Source organism: Myotis davidii, unplaced genomic scaffold, assembly GCF_000327345.1.
Source record: "Myotis davidii unplaced genomic scaffold, ASM32734v1 scaffold205, whole genome shotgun sequence".
In the NCBI taxonomy this organism is placed as follows: Eukaryota; Metazoa; Chordata; class Mammalia; order Chiroptera; family Vespertilionidae; genus Myotis; species Myotis davidii.
Genome location: NW_006297573.1, coordinates 3,561,281 through 3,579,456, shown reverse-complemented (window position 1 = coordinate 3,579,456; position 18,176 = coordinate 3,561,281). Strand labels below are relative to the sequence as shown.

Here is an 18,176-nt window from a genome sequence, read left to right as displayed (position 1 = left end):
CCCCCGCCCCCAGGTCAGTCTGGCTAGATTTTATCAATTTTATTGGTCTTTTTAAAGAACCAGTTTTGGGTTTCATTGAATTTCTCTTTTGTTTTAGGTTTTCTATGTCATTGTTTTCTGCCTTTATCTTCATTCATTCTTATCTTTAGCGTATATCAAGTTTTATATACTATTCTTTTACTAATTCCTAAAGATTAAAGAGGAAGTCATTTATTTTAGTGCCATAAATCATCTGCTACGTACTTTAACTGTGTTTCACAAATTTTGATAAGCTGTGTTTTCATTTTAATTCAGTTAGAAATATTTTATATTTTCTCTATTGATTTCTTCTTTGTCCATGGGTTACTTATCAATACACTATGAAGTTTCTATGTATTAGGAAAAGTTTCTAAATTTTTTGATGATTAGATTTAAATTTCATTCCATGTAGAAAAAAATATTTTAATGAGTTGAATAATTTTAAATTTATTGAGACTTTTTTATGGCAAAGAATGTGGTCCATATTGGTGAATGTTTTATGTATACTTTAAAGGAATGAGTATTTTACTGTTTGGAGTGAGTGTACTATAAAAGTTGATTAGGACAAGTTGCTTGATAGTATTGTTCAGGTCTTGTATATGCTTACTGATTTTCTGTTTATTTGTTCTATCAATTATTTAGAGAGGAGTGTTTTAAAATCTGAGAATCTGTTTTCTCAATAATGAATACTTTAGAAGACTTTGTAACTATCAAGACAACACTTGAAAGATAAAATGTAGAATAAGCCCTGGCTGGTTTGGCTCAGTGGATAGAGCGTCGGCCTGCGGACTGAAGGGTCCCAGGTTCGATTACGGTCAAGGGCATGTACCTTGGTTGCAGGCACATCCCCAGTAGGGAGTGTGCAGGAGGCAGCTGATCGATGTTTCTCTTCATCAATGTTTTTAACTCTCTATCCCTCTCCCTTCCTCTCTGTAAAAAATCAATAAAATATATATTTTTTTAAAAGTAGAATAAATTTCTTTAAAAACTACAGAGAAGTCTTGTGTTCTCCATGTATAGGTGACATATGGTTGCAGTATGTCTTGACCTATGTAGTACACTGTCCAATTCCACATGAGTCCCTTAGGCACAACTCTTACAGCCTAATCTGTGTTCTGTGCCAACCAAAGCAGCTTTGCTGGTATCAATTTGTATAGGCCAAACTGTAACACTTTAGCCCTCTCCATTTATGTTTCCTCAGCTTCTGAGTAGTTAAAATGGATATTTCTAAGAGAATATGACCATATGTTTGATATTTGGAAAGAGGTAACTGGTTTTATTGGGAAGGCATGAGAAGAGGTGGAAGAATGTCATGCTTAGGGTCATAAAACTTTATTCCAAGTCCAGGATCACACACTGGTTCGGGAATTTCATCCGTGTCCTTTCACTACTTGAAGTTAGGTTTAAAAATAATATCTGTTCCTATTCCTCCTATCAACATGTAGCCCACCTCTAAATCGGAACATAGGTCTCCAACAGGAGGTCCCTGCTCTTACTAAATATTCCTTGGTTTGTTTTTTTCATCTTTGTTTGGGGGGTTTTAACCTACGAAATCTATAATGTCATTAATTTGAAAAATGATTTATCTTCAAACAACCTGTTTAAACCAGAAGTCATAGTTCAAATTATTAATTGTGGAGGTGTTTTTTTAAAGCAAATTTCACATTTAAAGAAACTGAAGAGTAGCTTGTGTTGCAATTTAAAACCTTTAAGTAAAATATTCAATTCCTGATTTATCCTAAGTTTAAAATCTGAACTTATATTTCAACTCCTCTCCTAAACATTTTTTTTTTTTAAAGAATCACTGGGAAGAAATAAAGAATATCTGATCATCCTGAGGTATAAAAGATTCTAAACTTTACCTAAATTTTTATGAAAATCCACATTTATTGGCACATAATTTTCATAAAGACCCAATAATATACAGTAATATATAGTGAAATGAACTTCAAAACTGAAAATTAGAACCTTCGCACATTGACAATAAATATCTAAATTTAATATATTAGGTATAGGCCAAACTGTACCACTTCAGCCCTCTCCATGAAAGAAAGTCCCTTGGAATTGCAATATTTTTGAAATTTTTGTGTTTGTTTTTGGAACTAAAGCTGCAATAGGATGGTATCAACGATCTCAGGTTGATGTGCTGTCACTAAATTCCTTTTTATCTCAGGCCTGCAGCACTCCAGTGGTCCTGGGACTTCACTATTGTGTCCACCTAGCATGATGAAACCGTGTGCTGATTGACACATCTATCAATTTATCTTCCATGTTGTTCTGGGTCCCACACCACAGGCGAATGTTGTCTCAATGGACATGTTCAGTGTTTAGTCTCTAATTATATGTGGACTAGGACAAAAGGTAATTTTCTATACTCTATCCTCAATTAAATATCTGTATTCTATGAGCAATAGTTTGAAAAATGGTCAATTTCACCAAAACTTCTATTTATGTAATAATTTCTGCTTTTGAATCCGAACACCATTTAGAAATCAGTGAAAAAGATATGTTTTCTCAACTTGTGTTTGTACAGAACCAAGGCTTTCATACCACACTATTTGTTTAGTGAGGTGATATGGGCCCTCTACCTTTTTCTTGTAAGAGGGTCATCAGTTGAGTACACGAGATCCTGATACATCCCAATAACACTTGTGACATGAAACAGCTTTATTGATTTCTAAGTAGCAAATGATCATGAAGTGTGAAAAAATTATCTAGCAATTGGACTCTGAGATCTTTTAACTATTGAATGTATTTTAATTCTCAAATCTGTATATTTATTTATTTATGTATATATTATTTTTGATGTCTCCCATTCCCCCCTCCAACCTTTCCCCTCTCCACCCAGCCCCAGCCCCATCCCAGGCCTTCACCACACTATTGTCTGTGTCCATGGGCTTTGGCTATCCTATATAATAAAGAGGTAATATGCAAATTAACCCTCACGCCCTCACAAGATGGCTGCCTATGACCAGACCGGCAGGAGGGTTAGTGAGGGACAACTAAACGACTGAACAGAAGGCTCTGTGGGATGATCAGGCCTGCAGGGGGGTTAGTGAGGGACGACTAAAAAAGCAGGTTGTGTGGGGCAACCAGGCCAGTAGGGGGGGCAGTTGGGGCGACCAAGCTGGCAGGGGGGTAGTAAGATACCAGGTCAGCAGGGGGGCCAGCTGGGGGCAATTAGGCTGGCAGGGGGGGAAGTGAGGGGCAACTAGGCCGGTGTGGAGGGCAGTTGGGGGTGATCAGGCTAGCATGGGGGGCAGTTAGGGGCAACCAGGCAAGCAGCCAGGTGAGCGATTAGGAGCCAGTGGGCCAGGATTGTGAGAGGGTACAGGCTGGGCTAAGGGGACCCCCCACAATATGAATTTTGTGCACTGGGCTTCTAGTATGTATATAAATTCTTTGGTTAATCTCTTTCAGCGCCCACTCCCCGACCCCCACCCCCACTCCCGGCCTCTGAGATCTATCAGTCTGTTCCATGCATTCATACTTCGTCAGTTTATTATGTTCATTAGAATCCACACATAAGTGAAGTCACATGGTACTTGTCTTTATCTGACTGGCTTATTTTGCTTAGCATTATAATCTCCAAGTCCATCCATGCTGTCACAAAGGGTAAGAGATTCTTCTTTTTTATAGCTACATAGTAGCCCATGGTGTAAATGTACCGTAGCTTTTTTATCAACTCATCTACTGATGGGCACTTGGGCTGCTTCCAAATCTTAGCTATTGTAAATAACACTGCTATGAACATGGGAGTGCATACATTCTTTCTGATGGGTGTTTCGGGATTTTTAGGATATATTCCCTGAAGGTGATCACTGGGTCAGACAGCATCTGAGATATGTCATTTTTTAGAACGGCTCACTTCATATGCTTACACCTGGAATAGAGATGGCAGCTAGGACTTTATTTGGGGTAACAGTTCAATCAGCAAATCCTCTCTCAGTCTAAGTAGGAAATTCATGATGTTTAACAACCCATTGTCATATTTTTGAGGACTAAAGTTATTTCTTTTAATGATGCTGATCATCTTTAAATTCTTACTTATTGCCATTGAACATCTATCTGCAGTTTTCTTAATTTAGTTTGTTGCCCAATATGCTGTCTTTTAATTTTCTTTCCATATCAAAAGCTGAAATAAACAATAAACTTTAAAATGTTTAGAGGCAAAGACAAGACCTATGCAATTCTCACTTAATTTTCACCCGCCATTATATTTCTACCTAATAGATTTTATTTGATGATACATCAATTTTTGTTTAATGGAAGGCAATACAAGGTATAGGTTAAAAACATGATCACTAGCAGTGAAAAGATCTGGGTTTAAATCTGGATTCCATCTCCCACTAACCCTGCCACCTTGGGCAAATTACTTAATCTCCTAATCTTTTAAAGGAGTGTAGTAGTCCATGTCTCATACAATTATTTTAATAATTAATTGAGTTAAAGTATGGAAAGTATTAGCACAGTGATTGGCTTACATAGAGAAAATATTTAGTAAGTGAGAAAAATAGTGTGCATACAAGTGAGAATGGGAAAAAGACAATGATTCTAGAGTGACATACAGTATCATTTGGCAATCTAACTACCAGAAAGTGATGTTTACTCTTCTCTTGGCCATCCATAACTTGAACACTGTGATGTAAAATTAACAACTTAAATACTGTGATAGAAAGTCAATAATATATTTTATGTTACATGACAAGGGGACAAGAAAGGAAAATAAAGATATTTGATACACACACAAATATATTTATAACAAAATAAAATAAGAAAAATACTCATTATAAAAAAAGAAAGAAAGTGAACATTTCAACATATTTACAGAGAAGAGTTGAGACAGGCATGTTTTCAAAAGTGCTTGTGTTGTCCTCCAAATACTGTCTGTGGGGATTGCCATTATAATAAGTGGTTTCATTCTATGGTACATATCTTAGATTTGATACATAAATATTGGCTTGCTTTTCAGTCTTCACAAGTATACCCCCTAGACCAGGGCTAAATCTTCTATTTATATACAACATTTAGTGGAGTGTCTAACACAGAATAAGTGCTCAAGGCAAGTTAAATTAAAAAATCTTTAACTCGCACAGTCTAGTAGCACAAAATACAAATACAGCACATACTTTAAAAATGCACAATGATACCTGTTAGGTGTGTGTTTGGGTGCGTGCTCATGTGCACATACGTAAATTAGTGTAAAACAAAGACAACTGAAGGTAAAACTAACACATCTTTGAAACAAGAGTTACATCTCACAAGTGTTAGTTTGAAGTCTTCTTTCAGATGTAGGCATAATTCAGATTAGATCTTTCCAAACAGGTCTACTTTCATAAAAGATAGTTGTTGGGCTTATTTTTAGCTAGAAACAAGCCATTGGAGACGTTCCCATTGTAGCTTGTTAAAAGAATCATTAGGAGAGACTGTCTACATGGCTGGGTTCATGAAGGCTTTCTCACATTATTTGTCTATATGACTGAAGGACAGACACCATTAATTTTGAAACAATCACTTTCAAATTTAACGGACAATTTTCTCTTCTCTCCCTTAGCAACTACAGGGGAATATATTACAGTTTCTATGATTCATTGTAACATAATCTGAGATGTTTCTTGATTGAAATTAGACAGTTAGGTCACACATTTTGTTTTCCATTATCTTCTGAGTCTGAATGGAACAAGACTGAAATTGAGGCATGTAAGATACAAAAGTCTTCTGACCAGAAGTTCCTAAGTTGAAATTACTTTCTACAAGGTGTGAGCAACTGTCCTGGAGGATTCTGATGTCAGTGAATAAACAATGGGTGGGGAATGGACACAACACCCCTGACTCTGCTGTCAGAAGCACACTACTCTCTTTTTTCATTGAGGTGACCCCTAAATAATAGACAGATTTTTCATCATTATTTTCTTCAGAGAAATTTCCTTCAAGGGTCAAAAGTTTATCCAATTCTTCTGAGAATGTAAGGTTTGGTGAAATTATATTGGGGTGCTGATCTGATAACATAAAAAACGTCTGTGTTTCTATCTCCCAAGAGCTATTAGATAAGGAATCCTTTGATGGAGAATTTTTGCTAGAGAAGCATTTGCTGACTGAGCTATTGATAAGCCCTTGCTCATCATCAATTGCACTTGACTTAGAGTTGCAGAGCAGGGTGGCATATTTAACAGAGGGTTGTCTCCTGCCTTCATCCTCACAGGTTATCTTGGTGCTCCCTGCCTCCGAGAAGCTAGCACTATTGCGTTGGTCATTAATACAAATGGAACCCTTTTCAAGATCTGCAGTTGTCAAAAGTAGAGGAACCAAAGCAGTCTGCACCTTCTCATCTTTATTTTTCCACGATGTATCAACACTGATATCTTCTGAAATGGTTTCAGGCTCCAAAAGAAGAGGACCAAATGTCACTGATTCTGTATGCTTGATAAAAAGATGCTCAAACGTTTCTGGCTAAAAGAAAAGACACATTTTAATGTTTAATTGTATTATTATCTTTTTTTTTCCGCTTCATTATGACATCCTTGCAGAAATGGAAGCGTGAAAGATTAATGCTAAAGGACATAAGTCAACCAAAATTTAACTAGTTTGGGATTGAAACAGATATATCAAAAATCAGAAAGGAAAAGCAGTAGGTAATGTTTAAAAATAGGATGAGACTGATTTAGGTTTGAGTCCTATTTCTGTGGCCATGGGCAAGCACATTAATCTTTCTGCCTTACATTTCATTTTCTTCATCTGTAAAAATATGTTCAATACTTACTCATGGCATTGTGGTGAGGAATAAATTAAATAGTAGCTGGAAGTGCTTAGCTCTCAAGGAAGACTGATTTTTGTAATTAGAAAGTGCTACAATCTGAAGAGTTCCTAACATTTAATAACAAATTAGATTTCCACAAACTGAAAATGTAAACCTCAACTAAAAAAAGTGAATAGAAATAAAATCAAGTGAGCAAAAAATGTGATGTGAGATATGATGTGAAGGTAAAATATTTGTGATTGCTAAGAACTTATCTGCCTTATATCCTACTGAGCATCGGTTTAAGATATCAGAAAATAAGAACTAAGAAGGTGAAAAAAATGATTACAGACTTTTAAATTACTATTCCTTATTAATGACTTCATATAAAAAAAACATGCTATGGGACATGCGAAATGAAGACAAAGACACAAAGAAAATGCATATCATATATTTTATAAGAATGGTGGTTACAGCAAAAGAAAAATCCTCTCAAGCATAACACATCAAGAATATGTGTGCAGAAAAACACAACTCATACAATGTGAACATACTGAAAAAATAAATGCAAAATAAAGAATACTGTGGACACATCACATTGAAAAATTAACACAACTAAATGAAGTGCTATAGAAATTATGTGCAATTTGTATATCATACATATAAGTGAACTTTTGAATATTATAAATTTTAAACTAATAAAGTGAATTCAGATTTGTTGCCTGAATTCATAATGGCAAATCTATTCCATATAAAAACATAGTTCATTTAGCAAAGTTTTGAACTGAACTGAAATATACTGGTAATTATAACCATAAAAGAATAAATATACCAAACAGTAAATATAATAATAATGGAATAGGCTTATAAAGATATTAAAATACTGCATAATGACAAATACCATGTTAACATTGCCTTTCCATTATTCTATAAACATAATATAGTAAGAGGAACTGTTTCTGTGCCTATTTTCATTTTGACAGAAATCTATACTTAGATTTATTATTTCTTTCAAATATTTGCTTGTTCATTTTGTTTTTTCTTAAGGCTACTACTATATATGTTTTGAATTTCTTAAAATTTTAAGTAACTTAGAAATTAAGATCACCAAATAAAGGAATTACATACTATCAGTGTGAAAACAAAAAATACACAACATAGCCCATGGAATGCAGTCTAACTCACATATGTTTTTCAAATGACATGTTTGGCATATTCAATGTCCTCTAGGACTTAGTAATTGGTAACTAAAGACTGACCCCATGACTACGATTGCATTTTAGATGGAAGACTTCACTAATAAATAATTAGAAATCATACACTCATATATTATTGAAGTGTAAAAAGGGGTCACAAACCTTTATTAAAAGTATTCTTACTCAAAAGCATCTAAATTACTGAATGCATCTAAATTTTTGAGGTTTTTAGAAGAGTCTGGGTACATATTACATGTTCCGCTGGTGGGAAATAAAGAATGTCTTTTCTTAATTTCACTCAGATTTTACATTCCAATGACATCTATTTAAAGTCAATGAAGGGGAAAAAGGATACCATTCTCCTTGTTGTTTAGTTTTATATTTTTTACATTCAAACAAAACTATGAATGAAATCTAAATTTAAGTGATCCATGTATAGCCTACATTTGAATTTTATTTTTTTTTTGGTTCATCAAACAAAGACTTTGGTTCATTTTTAATGTGAGCAACAGAACACAGTCTGCTAAGTTCATAGAAACAGCAGGTGGTCTTTTCCAGGGAGAAACGTCCTGTCCTCACCATGAAATATTTGTCAAAGCTCCAAAGAGTCTTCCTTCTTGTACCACTGTACACTCCCTTGTCTGCCAGAAGCTTTGGGAGGTTCGGTGTAAATATATTAAATTCAAGCAAAAATTTTATGAGGAGGCTGAATTGGAAGCTAATGTATTTTCTGGTCAATCTGATCTTGCTATGCCAGGTCATGCTGATATGAACTGTAACTTGCAGAGGCCTGTGACCAGCACAAACTGTAACTTCTGGCTTTTTTTGAAATGAAATGAAGTTAGCACTTGACCATTTTCGAGACTATAGAAAATGAAAACTCCCAGGTTGACCACATGGAAGTGTCTATAAAAGAATATAAGATGAAAAATTTTGAACATAAAAGTATAAACTAAATACGTTTACTTCATCTGTCATTAGAGTCAGTATATCTGCAAAACTATGTGTCAGAAGCTGCTGTTTTTATCTACTGACAACATTGTTTACTCTATATTTGATGATACCTAATAGATATGTAATAAGAGCAACAGTTAGAATTTTTCAATGTTTTATGACCAAATGATCAATCAAAAGCCAGATATCATGAACACTGCTTTTTAAACTTCAGATGACCTGAAAAGTAATCATACATCCAAACTGAACTGGACTCAGACCTTTATCTCCATCCCAAATTTACCCATCTGTTTTTAGTTCTAAATCAACAGATCCATCATAGTTTAGTTCTTAATAGTTCAACCAAATTTTATTTTTAGATTTTCTCCCCTTCTTCAAAATGTAAAAATCTTCTAATACTCTATAGAATGTTGGAAAGTTGGTACATTGGGTTCATCTGTAGTGATCATGATTAGACTTCAAAGAATGTCCGTACTCTGTTTAGATAAAATAAAACAAAATAAGAAAGAAAAATAAAAAAATTACTCAGAAAACAAAATATAAAAGATTTCAAACATTTTCTGTGAGGCATGGGTTCTGGACTGTACATTCTTGTGTTATATAACAGTGCTGCATGTTTTTAGAAAAGGGTAAAATTTTGAACTAAGGTGTCTTCTCTCACTTTCTTAATATCACACTCGTGGACAGTCTTAATTACCCCAGCAAAGGAAAAACTATAGAGGAATAACAAAATATATAAAAGGAGAGAAAAAAAAAGAAAAGAAAAAAAGGTGTAAGAAACAAAAGTAATATTAGATAGTTTGGAACAAGAAAACAAAATGAGCAGTGAAAACAAAAATTTAAATGTTAAGAGAAAGAAGGACTAAAAGAATGAAAAATAGAATCATAATCATAATTTTTTTAAATTTTTTTGATATATTTTATTGAACTTTTACAGAGAGGAAGGGAGAGAGATAGAGAGCCAGAAACATCGATGAGAGAGAAACATCAATCAGCTGCCTCCTGCACATCCCCCACTGGGGATGTGCCCGCAACCCAGGTACATGCCCTTGACCGGAATCGAACCCGGGACCTTTCAGTCCGCAGGCCGACGCTCCATCCACTGAGCCAAACCGGTTTCGGCCGTAATCATAATTTTTAATCTAGAAAAAATATCTAAGAAATCATCTGTATAACTACATATATGTATATATATAGCTATATTCAACTACATATATACATGTATATATGTATGTATACATATACCACTGTTCAACTATATATACAAGTATGTACAACTATTCAGCTAAATATATAGCACTATATACAACTGTTCAACTACAGATCCTACTATACAACTAGTTCTATACAAGTATATATACAACTAGTTCTATACAACTATTTAAATGAATATGCAGTAGCAAAATACAACTATTCAACTAAATATACAACTATATAGAGCTATTCAATCAGATATACAACTATATACCACTATCCTATATAATAAAAGGCTAATATGCAAATAGACCAAACAGCGGAATAACCAGAACAACCGAACAACAGGTTGCTATGACGTGCGCTGACCACCAGGGGGCATGTGTGGAACATAGCGGGTGTTGGGCATGGCGACAGGGTGGAGCAGGTGAGCAGGGTGCCAGACCAAGGTGGGGCACTGGTCGCTGTCATTGGGTTAAGCCTGGTGGTTACTAAAATTTCTTTGCTCCCACGCATGCTGCGGTCCCACACAGTGCTCACACCCGCTGCCAGCACTGGAGTCACTGCTCTCACCCACTGCCAGTGCTGGCTCTGCTTGCACCCACAACCGGCACCTGAGCGTCGCTCATACCTGCTGTCAGTGTCTGGTGCCGATCACAATCACTTGGCGCCATCAGTGGGTGCAAGTGGCAGCTGCCAGTCCTGATCACCTCTGAGGGCTTCTCCACCTCCCCCTTCTCCTGAGGGGTGATTGGGGAAGCAGCCACGGCTCGCACCCGCTGATGGCGGCAGCCCTGTCAGCGGGTGCAAACGGGGCTGGCTGCCAGCAGACAAGGGACCGGGGGCCATGGTGGGAGGGGCCAGGTGGGGGCATGGAGGATGGGCTGAGACCTGCCCCTGTGCCCACCACAGCCTCACGACCCACAGTTCCTTTCAAGGTGCACGAATTCATGCACTCGGCCCCTAGTTTAACTATATACAGTTATTCAACCATATATAGATGTGCAGCTATATACATCCATTCAACTAAATATACAACAGCTATGTACAACTATTCAACTATATATAACTACATGAACTATTCAATCACATACACAGCTATATACAACTATTCCACTAATAATATAGCAGTTATATACAACTATTTGACTCTATATACAACTACTAGAGGCCTGATGCACAAAATTCATGCACTTGTGGGGTCCCTAGGCCTGGCCAGTGTTCAGGGCCGATAGGGGCCTTTTAGGTGCCAGCTGGGTCTTTCCTTCCCTGGCTGCCAGGTGCTTACTGAGGCCTTCCTTTGTTCCACGCCACCCCATGGTGGTCACCACATGTCATAGCAAGTGATCGAACTCCTGGTCTCCGGTCGAACTCCCAAGGAGACACTTTGCATATTAGCCTTTAATATATAGAGATATACAACTATATACAACTATGTATACAGCTCTTCAACCTAATATACAGCAGCTATGTACAACTATGCAACGACATGTAAAACTACATACAACTATTCCCCTCCCTCAAAGAAAAAGAGAGAAAGAAATCATCCACTCCACGTATCTCCCCCCTTTTAGACAAAACAATTGAGGCTTAAAGTTGCACAGCTACTTAGAGCAGCAAGGACCCTAAGTCAGTTTTTTTGCAGTCCAACAATCTTTCTGTAGCACAATGGAAGATGACAAGATATCCCAAACACAAACTGTCAGGAGGACATGTTCTTTGGTTTGCTTTTTCTACTTGCTGTGATAGATCTGAGCTCATTAATTCTTACTCTCTTCTGGATACTTATAAACCAAGGACATATGCATAAATATGAAGAAGAACAAGAAAATAAACAAAACTGAAGTCATATTTTAGGGAATGGAATACACACTTCTAAGCCCAGTAACATGCGCTTCTAAATAGAAGTTCTAACTCAAAACCGCACTAGCTCTTCCACACTTGTGCAAGGCCTGCTAGCAATGTCAGGATGCTCTGCCTCAGATCTGTGAGGATGGTGCTCTTCCATGGGCGACTGGGTTTCTTCTTTGGAGGCATAGAGTAGGCTACGGAATCTAAAATAGTCTTCGAATCACAGGGAAAAATCCACTTTGTTTTAGCTTTAACACTCCTAAAGGTTGTTAAGTGGAACACACTCTTATGAAAATAGACATAAATGTAGACAACCAATGAGCGGAGTTAGATTTTAAAAATACAGATGATTTGGAATTAGAGAAAGAAAACTATAGACTAGGCAAAAATGCTAAAGAAAGGATAAAAAATCATTAAAGTCTTTTAAAAACTGTAAAAATTGAATTAGAAGGCTAATTCAATCTTTTGTCTAATATTCTGACTTTTATTTTTCTTTTAAAAATTATTTATTGAATTTATTGGGGTGACATTAGTTAATAAAATTATATAGGTTTCAGGTATATAATTTATAATACTTAATCTGTATAATGCATTGTGTGTTTTAATATTCTGATTTCTAAAGCATTAAGAAAAATGGTGTAGCCCTGACCGGTTTGGCTCAGTGGACAGAGCATCAGCCTGGGGACTGAAGGGTCCCAGGTTTGATTGCGGTCAAGGGCATGTACCTTGGTTGTGGGCACATCCCCAGTAGGGAGTGTGCAGGAGGCAGCTGATTGATGTTTCTCTCTCATCAATGTTTCTAACTCTCTATCTCTCTCCCTTTCTCTCTGTAAAAAAATCAACAAAATATATTTTAAAAAAAGAAAAAAGAAAAAGAAAAATGGTGTAAAGAAGTAACCTCATTGAAGACGGAAGACTGAGCATATATGTTTCTCTCTCATCTCTGTAGAGACTGTTAGAATGAAAATACATGAGTAAATCAACTGCATACCCACAACAAAGATAATCTGAGAAGGCTAAGAAAGAATCAGCTTTGTAATCCATCTTTTAAAAATGGAAAATAACTGAATGAGTATAGACCAAAGATGATGAGCAAAGAAAGCTGCAGACCAGAACATCTCCAGAGCGGGCTGTAGCTGGAGAGAAAGGCAGTTTGCCCAGTTGGAGATGGTGCATGAAGAAATAAGTGGCAGGTAAAAACACAGGAAGAAATGAGAGCTGAGGCAGGAAACTGAAAACTCTGCCCAGGGAATGGCCTCTTCTACTTCTCTGCTGCACATCAAGAGCTTTCGTATTAGAACTACCCTCCACACCCAACTTGGGTTTTTGTTTTAAAAGTAACTAATTAGCTAACTCAGCATCATGGGTGGGTATATCTTTCCTCATCTGTCTACCCACGTAGGGCAACAATCCCTGTCTATATGCCTCGAGCTCCCAGTCAGCCTGTCTACTGTTTCACTCTTAAACAAGAAAGGAAAACAAAAGATTATTATCAGATATTTGGGGAAGTGAGATAAAGAAAAGGTAAGGCCAAGAAAAACAAAGGAAAAACATGATCCTAATAAAAACAGAGAATTCAGGGAGTGGAAGAAAAGATAATTTTTAAAGCAAACGAACCTCTAATTGATATTTCTAATAAGATTTAAAAAAACATTGCATGCATAAAACTAGGACAGAATACTCTTAAAAAGAATATTTGGAAACTTACAAATATAATAGTAAATAAAGTTCAACTGAAACACTGGAAAAATAAGTTATGGAAAGGTCTCAAATGTAAGACAAAAACACAAAGAACAGAGAAAATAATGAAATATAGAATGAAATATAATGATATATAGAGAGAATCTAAAATCCAATGAATACAGACTCTAGAAAGAGAAAATCAAAGAAATAAGAGTAAATTGTCAAAGAGTAAATTCTCAAATTTCTTAGAGTTGACTAGGGACAGAATTGAAAGTATTTGCTGAAACTGGTTTGGCTCAGTGGATAGAGCGTCGGCCTGCGGACTGAAGGGTCCCAGGTTCGATTCCGGTCAAGGGCATGTACCTGGGTTGCGGACACATCCCCAGTAGGAGATGTGCAGGAGGCAGCTGATCGATGTTTCTCTCTCATCGATGTTTCTAACTCTCTATCTCTCTCCCTTCCTCTCTGTAAAAAATCAATAAAGTATATTTAAAAAAAAAAAAGAAAAAAAAAGAAAGTATTTTCTAATGATGACCAAGTTAAATGAAAAAGACCCTTCCTATAAAGTACAGAATAGGGAATATAGTCTATAATTTATAATAATAAGAGCATATATGCTAATTAGACCAGATGTCCTTCTGTACATTCTTCCAGATGACCTTCCAGACGAAGGTGGGGCTGTGAGGGAAGCCCAGGTCCCGGGTGCCAGAGGAAAGCCGGTGCCGGCAGCTGGGGGAAGGAAGGCCGGCTCTTGCATGAATTTTGTGCATCGGGCCTCTAGTGTTATAGTAACTATGTATGGTTCCAGTTGAGTTCTGGAAATATAGGGGTGATCATTTTGTGGAGTATATGATTGTCTGACCACTATGCTGAACACCTGAAAGTAATATAGAATGATACTAAATGTAAACTGTAATTAACAAATAAAATTGAAGAAAAGAACTTCCCTAGACCAATCACTAACATTTTTGTTTTCTTTTGTGTTAGAATTGAATATACCACAATTTGCCTGTCCATTTTTCATTTGAGGGACATTTGAGTTGTTTCCACAGTTTGGCTATTATCCTATATAATAAAACCCTAATATGCAAATTGACTGAATGGTGGAACGACTGGTTGCTATGATATGCACTAACCACCAAGGGGCTGACACTCAATGCAGGAGCTGCTCCCTGGTGGTCAGTGCACTCTCCCCGTGGAAGTGCCACTCAGCTAGAAGACGGGCTCATGGCTGGTGAGCCACTCCCACCTCCACTGCAGGCTGGTGGTAAGGAGCGAGGGGTCCCGGACTGCGAGAGGGATGTCTGATTGCTGGCTTAGGCCCGCTCCCCCTGAGCCTAAGCTGGCAGGCGGACATCCCCCGAGGGGGATGCAGTCTCCCATGCAGTCTCCCAGACTGCAAGAGGGTGCAGGCTAGGCTGAGAGACCCCTCCCCAGTGCATGAAATTCACTAGTAAATTATAAATAATGCTGCTATGAACCTTCATGTACAAGTTTTTGTGTGAATATATTTGATTTTTATTGGATATATAGGTAGGAGTGGAGTTGTTGGGTCATATGGTAATTCAATGCTTAACTATTGAACTGTCAGATCATTTTCCAAAAGGGCTGCACCATTTTACATTCCCATAGGCAGTGTATAAAAGTTCCAATTTCTCTACATTCTCACCAATACTATTATCTGTGCTTTATATTCTAGCCACCCTAGCTAATGAAAAATGGTATCTTGTGTTTCAGATTTATTTTACCTAAAGCCCAATGATGTTGAGCATCTTTCCATTTGCTTATTGGCCACTTGGAGAAATGTCTATTCAGATCTGTTGCCCATTTTTTATTTCATTAAAATATGCATAACATAAAATTTACTCTTTAACTATATTAAAGTATACAATTTAGTGGCACTAAGTATATTAAGCAATTAATTGTTAATATGGAGTTGATGGCAAGATAATCAGTTTGAGTCACATGAACCTCTGTTTGCACTGAGGCTTTTACATGCATGGCTGGATAGATCAAGACAAACTGAATCACTCTCAGCTTCAGTTTTCTCATCAGAAAATATGATGCAATTAGGCCAATGAGAGAATTAAATAAAGTAATGTGAATATAAAAGCAAAGAGCAGTTAGCACATTTACCTGGTACTCTTAGGTAATATAACATGATTTACACTGTATTATTTTTCCCTAAAAAGTAAATTTTAGTTAGTTAGGAGATTAAAGAAATGGGATTAAAAAGTTACTACATTTTAGAAGATTTTTATCGTTAGTAAGATATTGGAAATTATATTCTTTTCCACTCCAAATATTCTTGCTATATTTCAAAATCTGAGTTATTTCTAATTGTGTTATTTGTATAGCTGTTAAGCCCTGGTAATAAACTAAGCATCTTGAGGGCTAGTTTTGCTTAAAGAATAGCTTATAAAATTATGAAATTAAATATTTGCAGAGGTTTTAAAAAAACCATCTTACATAAGTATAAGTTTAATTTTGATAACTGAATTTTTCAAGTTACAGTGTTTAATCATGGGATTATTTATATTGTTTTTTTATTTGATTTAAATAATTATGGAAATAAGTATAGGTATTAAAAATACTGATTCAAGCCCTTTGCCTAAGGACAATGAATTTATACCAAAACCCGTTCTCCATCAGATTTGATTCTTAATATTCTAATATTTATTTTATTACATAGTACTGTGATACATAAGAGATATATATGCATATTATTAACTTTCATATGATAAACTATCTATTGAATTTTGTATCCCCAGTACTAAATCCTTATATCCTGCTACTCTTGGAAATATATAGTAGATTAAACAGACTCATATTCAAATGAATTGAATAAAAAAAAACTTTTAAACCTTAAAAATGTTTAAAGCTCTAGAAGGCATATGACATCTAAAATACAATATTATATTTGGGATTAAGAAAATTGAAAAAGGGACCTTTTGAAAATTAAGTCCTTGTGCCCAGGAACAATTCTTGGGGTTTGGAACATCATCCCAAAACAGCTTCTTCATTCTACAAAAGAAAAATAAGGCACTGGAATCACAGAAAAACATTCATATCAAAACTGTTAATAGTTAATGAATGTATAAACTAGAAATTAATCCCCCAGAGCTATGCCTTAGGAGGGGATGATTCATTTTCACATGCTATCACAGGAAAATTTCCACCAATGAGCTGTCTAGACCAAAGTTAATAACCATCTATATATATTAAAGCCTAAGTGACATTTAGGACCTAATGACTGGGACGACTGGAACCACTGGTTGACCAGTCACTATGACGCACACTGACCACCAGGGGAAGATGCTCAATGCAGGAGCTGCCCCTGGTGGTCAGTGCGCTCCCACAGCCAACCTCCCGCCGCCTCCTCCCCACCCAGGCCAGCCAACCTCCCATGGCCCCTCCTGCTGGCGGGCCAACCTCCCCCCTCCCCCCCGGGCTGGCCAAACTCCTGCAGTTCCTCCCACTGCCCGTCCAGCCTCCCGATAGGCCTCGATTGCCAGCCAGGCCAAGGGACCCCACCTGTGCATGAATTCGTGCACAGGGCCTCTAGTTATAATAATAAAAATAGCAAACACTTATAGAAAACTGCGTGCCAGGCACTTTGCATCTTTCTCAGAGAAAATAAAATATTAAAAAATGGTCATCAGGTGAGTTTCAGAAACAACTCTACTTGATATGGCCCCATCAGCTCACTTGACCAAAAGATAAATTCTGATTCTAAAATGGTCTCTCCCTCTTTTGTGCTAAAAGACAAACGTTTCTGCAGAGATTCATCCTGTAAAACTCATTGGTCCAGAGCTCTCAGCACAAACCCACAAGAAATTCAAGGCCATTTGCCAAACCAGATTGACCAGAGCCAGCAGTGCTGATTTTTAAAAAGCAGAGTGCTTACTGGTTATAAGTGGACTGCCTGCTACAGGTAAATTTTCCCCACTCAAAGTCCTCAACCCAAATTGCACAGCTCTGAAAGCCATTTTGCCACCTCCAAGAACACGCAGCCTAGGCTTTCCTGTAATAGGCTTGTTATTTCCTGCTTGCATTTCAGAAAAGAAATCATTTTTTCCGTGAAGTTTATGTTGTGCTAGCAAAACAGAATTTAGCTAGCTGAAAATAGGCCTTTTCTTTTTAATGCCATCTTAAAAATATTTAGGGTATATTACTTCTGATTTGTATTTTAAATCAAGGTTTAAATATGCTGAAGGTTCATACCTTTGATGTAATATTAGCAATGCTCCAAGCAACAAGGTTAATGAAGAAATAATTATTGGCACGATTACATATAGACCTGCATCAGTCTGGTGTTTTTCAATATCATCTGGAAAAGAAATGCAATTCATGCAATTCAGAAGCTTGAGGAAAAAAAAGTATCTTTCTGTATCAATAATTATAATAGACTTTTTCCTAATTTCATCCTAGATCTGTATGACCTCTAAAATATAAAAATAAAAAAGAGGAAGATAAAAGGATAGTTATGATCCCATTAACAAAATGATTATTATTGTGTTCACAATTATGCTTATTGTAACTTA

The 18,176-nt window shown here is 36.5% G+C and overlaps 1 protein-coding gene across 3 annotated transcripts in view; it reads right to left on the bottom strand.

The window, feature by feature from the left end:
* Positions 1–4,794: 4,794 nt before the first annotated feature.
* Positions 4,795–18,176, bottom strand: part of LEPR (leptin receptor) — an 88,607-nt gene continuing 75,225 nt past the window's right edge. The window contains exons 17-19 of one of the 3 annotated variants that reach the window (XM_015570165.1): positions 17,857–17,962; positions 16,581–16,656; positions 4,795–6,468 (exon numbers count right to left, since the gene is read on the bottom strand). In XM_015570165.1, coding sequence (XP_015425651.1) covers positions 5,644–6,468; positions 16,581–16,656; positions 17,857–17,962 — 1,007 coding nt within the window. In that variant the 3' untranslated portion in view covers positions 4,795–5,643. Of the gene's footprint in view, positions 6,469–8,417; positions 9,381–16,580; positions 16,657–17,856; positions 17,963–18,176 lie in introns of those variants that run through there. The other 2 variants (XM_006773240.2, XM_015570166.1) reach the window with 2 other exon arrangements.